This window comes from Lolium perenne, chromosome 4 (assembly GCF_019359855.2).
Source record: "Lolium perenne isolate Kyuss_39 chromosome 4, Kyuss_2.0, whole genome shotgun sequence".
NCBI lineage: Eukaryota > Viridiplantae > Streptophyta > Magnoliopsida > Poales > Poaceae > Lolium > Lolium perenne.
The window spans coordinates 136,685,286-136,693,763 of NC_067247.2; the positions used below are offsets into that span (position 1 = coordinate 136,685,286).

Below are 8,478 nucleotides of genomic sequence, written 5' to 3' on the forward strand. Positions count from 1 at the left end.
TTATCGTTTGATGGGGGTGTTCCTTTTACATTTCATCTGTTCCGCAATCAGGGGAAATGTAACAACTGATAACGAAGTAAAAATACAGGGAAACATTTACACGCGCGTATCACTACATGAAACACACAAAGTGCCGACGGCCATCCTCTATGCCGATGGCTAAATGTCGGGGCCGTTGGCACAGGGCCGTTCCGGCCAGGCCAGCAGGCAAGCCATCGGCATAGGAAAGCCATCGGCACAGGAAGGCCTATGCCGACGGCAACCTTCGGCATAGTTTCAGCCGTCGGCACAGCCTCTCCGCCGTGAGCCGTTGGTGTAGCTATTTCCCATTTTACCACATTAACTTTAGAAAAATTATAACTAAATTATTAAACTACAACAACCAAGCCTTTCAGTCCCAAACAAGTTGGGTAGGTTAGAGTTGAACCCCATAAGATCTCGAAGTCAAGTCATGGTTCCGGAACGTGGATAGCTAACTTCCACGCACCCCTGTCCATGGCTAATTCTTTGTCGATATTCCAAACCTTCAGGTCTCTCTTAACGGACTCCTCCCATGTCAAGTTTGGTCTACCACGACCCTCTTAACATTGTCAGCACGTTTTATCCATCCGCTATGCACTGGTGCTTCCGGAGGCCTCCGTTGGATATGTCCAAACCATCTGAGACGATGTTGGACCAGCTTCTCTTCAATCGGTGCTACCCCAACTCTCTCCTGTATATCGTCATTCCGTATCCGATCCTTTCTTTTGTGGCCACATATACATCTCAACATGCGCATCTCTTCTACACTTAACTGTTGGATATGTCGTCTCTTCGTTGGCCAACACTCCGCGCCATACAACATCGTAGGTCGGATAGCTGTCCTATAAAACCTGCCTTTTAGCTTTTGTGGCACTCTCTTGTCATAGCGTACGCATGAAGCTTGGCGCCACTTCATCCAGCCAGCCTTGATTCGGTGGCCCACATCTTCATGGATATCGCTATCCTTCTGCAACATGGACCCCAAATATCGAAAAGTGTCTCTCTCCGGTACCACCTACCCATCAAGGCTAACCTCTCCCTCCTCGTGTCTAGTAGAACTGAAACTGCACCTTATGTATTCAGTTTTAGTTCTACTAAGCCTAAACCTTTCGATTCTAGAGTTTGCCTCCACAACTCTAACTTTCTATTAACCCCCGTTCGGCTATCACCGGCTAGCACCACATCATCCGCAAAGAGCATACACCATGGGATATCTCCTTGTATATACCTTGTGACCTCATCCATCACCAAATCAAAAAGATAAGGGCTCAAAGCTGACCCTTGGTGTAGCCCTATTCTAATTGGAAAGTCATCAGTGTCGCCATCACTTGTTCGAACACTTGTCACAACATTACCATACATATCATTGATGAGGGTAATGTACTTTATTGAGACTTTGTGTTTCTCCAAGGCCCACCACATGACATTCTGAGGTATCTTATCATAGGCCTTCTCCAAATCAATGAACACCATATGAAGGTCCTTCTTTTGCTCCCTGTATCTCTCAATCAGCTGTCGTACCAAGAAGATGGCTTCCATGGTAGACCTCCCAGGCATGAAACCTAATTGGTTTTTGGTCACGCTTGTCAACCTTCTTACGCGGTGTTCAATGAATCTCTCCCATAGCTTCATAGTATGGCTCATCAGCTTGATTCCACGGTAATTAGTAGAACTTTGAACATCCCCCTTGTTCTTGAAGATTGGTACCAAAATACTCCGCCTCCATTCTTCAGGCATCTTGTTTGACTGAAAAATGAGGTTGAAAAGCTTAGTTAGCCATACTATCGCTACGTCTCCAAGGCCTCTCCACGCCTCGATGGGGATACCATCAGGACCCATCGCCTTGCCACCTTTCATCCTTCTTAACGCCACCTTAACCTCATACTCCTGGATACGTCTCACAAAACACATGCTGGTATCATCAAAGGAGTCTTCTATCTCAATGGTAGAGCTCTCAACCTCTCCATTGTAAAGGTTGTCAAAGTACTCCCGCCATCTACGCTTGATCCCCTCATCCTTCACAAGAAGCTGATCCTCTCCGTCCTTGATGCATTTGACTCCGTTGACATCCCTCATCTTCCTCTCCCTAAACTTGGCCATCTTATAGATGTCCCTTTTGCCTTCCTTCGTGTTTAAACGTTGGTAGAGGTCCTCATACGCCCGACCCCTTGCTTCACTCACCGCCCGCTTTGCAGCCTTCTTCGCCACCTTGTACTTCTCCATGTTAGCTGCACTCCTGTCTAGATATAGGCATCTGAAACAGTCCTTCTTCTCCCTAATAACCTTCTGGACCTCATCGTTCCACCACCAAGTATCCTTAGCTTCCCTTCTACTTCCCTTAGTCACCCCAAACTCCTCTACAGCGACCTTCCGCAAGCAAGTCGCCATACTCGTCCACATCATGTTTGCATCGCCTCCTTCCTCCCAAGGGCCCTCCTTAATAACCCTCTCCCTGAAAGCCTGGGATGCCTCACCCTTGAGCTTCCACCACTTTGTTCTAGCGACTTTGGCACGCTTACCCCGCTGGACATGGATCCTAAAGCGAAAGTCAGCAACCACCAGCTTGTGTTGAGGGACAACACTCTCTCCAGGTATCACCTTACAATCAATGCAGGCGCGTCTATCTTCTCTTCTAGAGAGGACAAAATCAATCTGGCTAGAGTGTAGACCACTACTGAACGTCACTAGATGGGATTCTTTCTTCCTAAAGAGGGTGTTAGCTACGACCATGTCACAGGCTAGAGCGAAGCTCAGGACGTCTTCTCCTTCTTGGTTCCTGATGCCATAGCCAAAGCCCCCATGCACCCTTTCAAAACATGTGTTAGATGTACCCACATGGCCATTGAGGTCTCCTTCTATGAAGAGCTTCTCACCAATAGGTACCCTGTAAACTGATGGCGTGTGACGGTGGAGTGTTGATTCCTCCCCGGCGACGGCGCCAGCAAAGTAGCTGCTTGTGACGGTAAAGCACACGTCTGTTGGGAACCCCAAGAGGAAGGTGTGATGCGTACAACAGCGAGTTTTCCCTCAGTAAGAAACCAAGATTATCGAACCAGTAGGAGATGAAGGCCACGTGAAGGTTGTTGGTGAAGGAGTGTAGTGCGGCGCAACACCAGGGATTCCGGCGCCAACGTGTAACCTGCACAACACAATCAAAATACTTTGCCCCAACTTAACAGTGAGGTTGTCAATCTCACCGGCTTGCTGAAAACAAAGGATTAAACGTATGGTGTGGAGAATGATGTTTTCTTGCAAAGAACAACAAAGAACAATGATTGCAGTAAGTTGTATTTCAGATGTAAAAGAATGGACCGGGGTCCACAATTCACTAGTGGTGTCTCTCCAATAAGATAAATAACATGTTGGGTGATCAAATTACAGTTGGTCAATTGACAAATAGAGAAGGCATAACAATGCACATACATATCATGATGACTACTATGAGATTTACTTAGGGCATTACGACAAAGAACATAGACCGCCATCCAGCATGCATCTATGCCTAAAAAGTCCACCTTCGGGTTAGCATCCGCACCCCTTCCAGTATTAACTTGCAAACAACAGACAATTGCATTAAGTACTGTGCGTAATGTAAACAATACAAATATCCTTAGACAAAGCATTGATGTTTTATCCCTAGTGGCAACAACACATCCACAACCTTAGAACTTTCTGTCACTGTCCCAGATTCAATGGAGGCATGAACCCACTATCTAGCATAAATACTCCCTCTTGGAGTTACAAGTATCAACTTGGCCAGAGCCTCTACTAGCAACGAAGAGCATGCAAGATCATAAACAACACATATATGATAGATCGATAATCAACTTGACATAGTATTCCATATTCATCGGATCCCAACAAACACAACATGTAGCATTACAATAAGATGATCATGATCATAATAGGCAGCTCACAAGATCTAAACATGATGGAATAATAGGAGAAGACAACCATCTAGCTACTGCTATGGACCCATAGTCCAAGGATGAACTACTCACGCATCAGTCCGGAGGCGGGCATGGTGATGTAGAGCCCTCTGGTGATGATTCCCCTCTCCGGCAGGGTGCCGGAGGAGATCTTCAGAATCCCCCGAGATGGGATTCACGACGGCGGCGTCTCAGTAACTTTTCTCGTATTTTGGCTCTCGGTACTAGGGTTTTCCGATACGAAGGAATACATAGGCGAAGAGGCAGCGTCGGGGGATCCAGGGGGTGGGCTCCCCACACCTGGGCGCGCCAGGAGGGTGGGCTGCGCCGCCCTATGGGGTGGCCCCCCTGCTGGCCGTGTCCGACTCTTCTTCGATGTTCTGGAATACTCCGTGGAAAATATGGCCGTGGGCTTTTGTTTCGTCCAATTCCGAGAATATTTCCTTTGTATGATTTCTGAAACCAAAAACAGCAGAAAACAGGAACTGGCGCTTCGGCATCTTGTTAATAGGTTAGTACCGGAAAATGCATCAAAATGATATAAAGTATGAATAAAACATGTAGGTATTATCATAAAACTAGCATGGAACATAAGAAATTATAGATACGTTGGAGATGTATCAAGCATCCCCAAGTTTAGTTCCTACTCGCCCTCGAGTAGGTAAACGATAAATAGAATAATTTCTGAAGTGACATGCTACCAACATAATCTTGATCAATACTATTGTAAAGCATATGAGATGAATGAAGTGACTCAAAGCAATGGTTTATAGTTTGCTAACAAAAAGATAATGACTAAACAACTGAATCATATAGCAAAGACTTTTCATGAATAGTACTTTCAAGACAAGCATCAAAAAGTCTTGCATAAGAGTTAACTCATAAAGCAATAGATTCTTAATAGAAGGTTTTTAAGCAACACAAAGGAAGATTTAAGTTTCAGCAATTGCTTTCAACTTTCAACATGTAAATCTCATGGACAATTGTCAACACAAAGTAATATGACGAGTGCAATAAGCAAGCATGTAAGAATCAATGCACACAGTTGACACAAGTGTTTTCTTCTAAGATAGAAGGAAGTAGGTAAACTGACTCATCATAAAGTAAAAGAAAGGCCCTTCGCAGAGGGAAGCAGGGATTAAATCATGTGCTAGAGCTTTTCAAGTTTTGAAATCATATAGAGAGCATAAAAGTAAAGTTTTGAGAAGTGTTTGTTGTTGTCAATGAATGGTGGTGGGCACTCTAACCCCCTTGTCAAACAGACTTTCAAAAAGCGGCTCCCATGAAGGACGTTATCTCTACCAGCAAGGTAGATCACCCCTCTTCTCTTTTATTTACACATGTACTTTAGTTTTATTTATGGATGACACTCCTCCCAACCTTTTTCTTTCACAAGCCATGGCTAACCGAATCCTCGGGTGCCTTCCAACATTTCACATACCATGGAGGAGTGTCTATTTGCAAAATTAAGTTGCTTACTGATGAATCAGGGCAAAATATGTGAAGAGAATTATTAATGAAAGATAATTAATTGGGGCTGGGAACCCCGTTGCCAGCTCTTTTTGCAAAATTATTGGATAAGCGGATGTGCCACTAGTCCATTGGTGAAAGTCTGCCCAACAAGATTGAAAGATAAAACACCACATACTTCCTCATGAGCTATAAAACATTGACACAAATAAGAGATAATAACTTTTGAATTATTTAAAGGTAGCACATGAAGTATTTACTTGGAATGGCAGAAAAATACCACATAGTAGGTGGTGGACACACATGGCATAGGTTTTGGCTCAAGGTTTTGGATGCACGAGAAGCATTCCCTCTCAGTACAAGGCTTTGGCTAGCAAGGTTGTTTGAAGCAAACACAAGTATGAACCGGTACAGCAAAACTTACATAAGAACATATTGCAAGCATTATAATACTCTACACTGTCTTCCTTGTTGCTCAAACACTTTTACCAGAAAATATCTAGACCTTAGAGAGACCAATCATGCAAACCAAATTTCAACAAGTTCTACGGTAGTTCTCCACTAATAGGTTTAAACTACATGATACAAGAGCTTAAACATGATCTACTTGAGCGCTCAAAACAATTGCCAAGTATCAAATTATTCAAGACAATATACCAATTACCACATGAAGCATTTTCTGTTTCCAACCAAATAGCAATAAATGCAGCGGCTTTCAGCTTTTGCCATGAACATTAAAAGTAAAACGAAGAACACCGGTGTTCAAATGAAAAAGCGGAGCGTGTCTCTCTCCCACACAAGGATTGCTAGGATCCGAATTTATTCAGAGAATGAAAATAACAAAACAAAAATAAAAGCACACAGACGCTCTGACAAGGTATTAACTTGTCAATGCCTACGGGTTGTAGACTAGGGTTTAGTTCGAAGTAGAGGGCAAGTAGATCTCGAAGGTTTCAGCCGAAAAGTACTCGACGATTATGAAACTAGGGTTTGAGAAACGATGATTCGATGCTTTCTTTGTCCCTCGACTCCCCCTTATATAGGAGGCGGAGCCGAGGGATTCATATTGTACAAGTTACAGAGTCCGGGAAGGTTTCTAACTCATCCCGCAAGATTACAAATAATGCTTCCTATTATAACTCTAACTTTCCTTAATAATATCTTGGGCTTCCGAATCTTCTTATTCTTCGGGTAGTGGGCCTTCAGTAAACCCCGGGTACTATCTTCGGTAGGCCCACTGGGGATGCCTATGTCAGTAGGCCCCGAGATTTTGCTTGAATCGTAGAGTCAGGGAAAATCTCCACTGTTTATTTTTACTCGACAACTTAAAACTTTTCTATATTTCTTCACACAAATTTCTATATTGTACAGGGTTAATGGTAGTTGGGGCTAGTTCATCTGACGGATCAGGTACTAGTTAACTGCTCTAGTGGCAATCCGCAAAAACCTACTTCAAGATCACGTCCCTGGACATGATCTCGGGATACTGGTGTAAACTTCGACAAGTGCCGCTTAAGGTCTTACCATTCTGTCGAGTCCCAGTCATATTTATCGGGTACCTAACGCGTCCGTTAGGATTTTTCTTCGTATCTGTTGATACGGATAAAAGTAGCAAACCGACGTCAGAGACGGCGCCACGCCTCACAGAACGGATCTGGGGTCTTACCTTCGCAAAGTTTTGCGGCATTCAGAAATTGATCGCAACTTTGGCGTTCTGAGAATATATTGTCGAGTGCTTATTCGGCTGTTGGAATGGCACATGTTATTGAGTCAAAGATAACTTATATTGCTCTCCCGATGGGAGTATATGCAGAGTTATTTATAACTCGAAATATACTCTTTTGCTCTTCTATCTTTCTTCTTTCCATTCTTTCTTTCTTTTTTATAATTTCATCGGGCACGCGAACAGCGTTCCCGATGGGAGTAGCCCCCGAGGCTATAGCCAAGGACTTGTGCTTGGGTGTAGGCTCCACGCCTTATGCTGCTATATTTTCTTTTTCTCCCGAAGTTTTATAATTTCTCGGGTGCGCGAACAGCGCTCCCGATGGGAGTAGCCCCCGAGGCTATGAGCAAATATTTGTATTTGATCATAGGCTCTCGCCATTTCTATTTTGTCTTTCTTGATCTTTTCATTTTTTCAAAGTAGCCCCCGAGCATTTGATCAAAAACTTGTATTTGATCAAAGGCTCACCAATATTTTCCATATCGCCTTTTTATGAAGCTGTTGAGGCGAATTTTTCCTTCTGCCAAGGTGACGTTATTGCTGACGATAGCCACGATTGCGAGTCCAAAAATCGCGAGAAATTTTCTCCCGCTGCCTTGCAGGCCCAAATTATCCATTATCTTGACACGTCGTGCAGGTGGGGGACACACGTCCTCCGCTTTTCCTGGCGCACGTACCATAACTTCTCCAGTTTTAAAATACTTTCTTACCCCTATTCCACGTGGTTATCATCTGTCACACAATTTTTCCATCCAACGGTCCGCCGCTTCGCCGCACCTCTATATAAGATCTCCTTCTTCTTCCTCGAGCACTTCCGCTCGCGCCGTTCTCCTGCTCTCCTCTACAAAACTTCCTCCTGCGCCCCACAACTCCCTAAGCTCATCTTCTCCAAGCTGCATTCCTGCGCCATTGTTGATGCCACTGCGTCGGTTGATCAAACACAACACGCCTGAATCGCCAATGGCTGCCGTAGATCTGGGAAGCGCGGAGTGGGAAAGGTCCAAAATTTCCACCCAGGACATCAACCTTTTGAAGAAGCTGGGGATCAGCAAGAAGCCGAAGGCGCTGTGCTTCCCTAGTGAAGAAAGCTACCCAACCCCTCCAATGGGGTATCGTGTAAGTTTCGCCGACCATCTCATCCGCGGTCTTTCTGCCCCCATTCATCCTTTCCTCCGCGGACTGCTTTTTGTTTATGGTCTGCAACTTCACCACCTCACGCCCAATTCTATCCTCCATATCTCCATTTTCATCACCCTCTGCGAGGCCTTCCTTGGCGTCCAGCCTAACTGGGCGCTATGGAAGCGCATTTTCTTTTGTCGCCGCAATGGCTCTCCC

At 44.7% G+C, this 8,478-nt stretch overlaps 1 protein-coding gene across 1 annotated transcript; it reads right to left on the reverse strand.

The window, feature by feature from the left end:
* Positions 1-1,750: 1,750 nt before the first annotated feature.
* On the reverse strand, positions 1,751-2,751 carry LOC139839137 (uncharacterized). The gene is made up of 2 exons (XM_071829183.1): positions 1,848-2,751; positions 1,751-1,767 (listed from the first exon to the last, which is right to left on the reverse strand). The coding sequence occupies exons 1-2, from the start codon at positions 2,749-2,751 to the stop codon at positions 1,751-1,753; spliced, it is 921 nt and encodes a 306-aa protein (XP_071685284.1).
* Between the last annotated feature and the right edge of the window lie 5,727 nt (positions 2,752-8,478).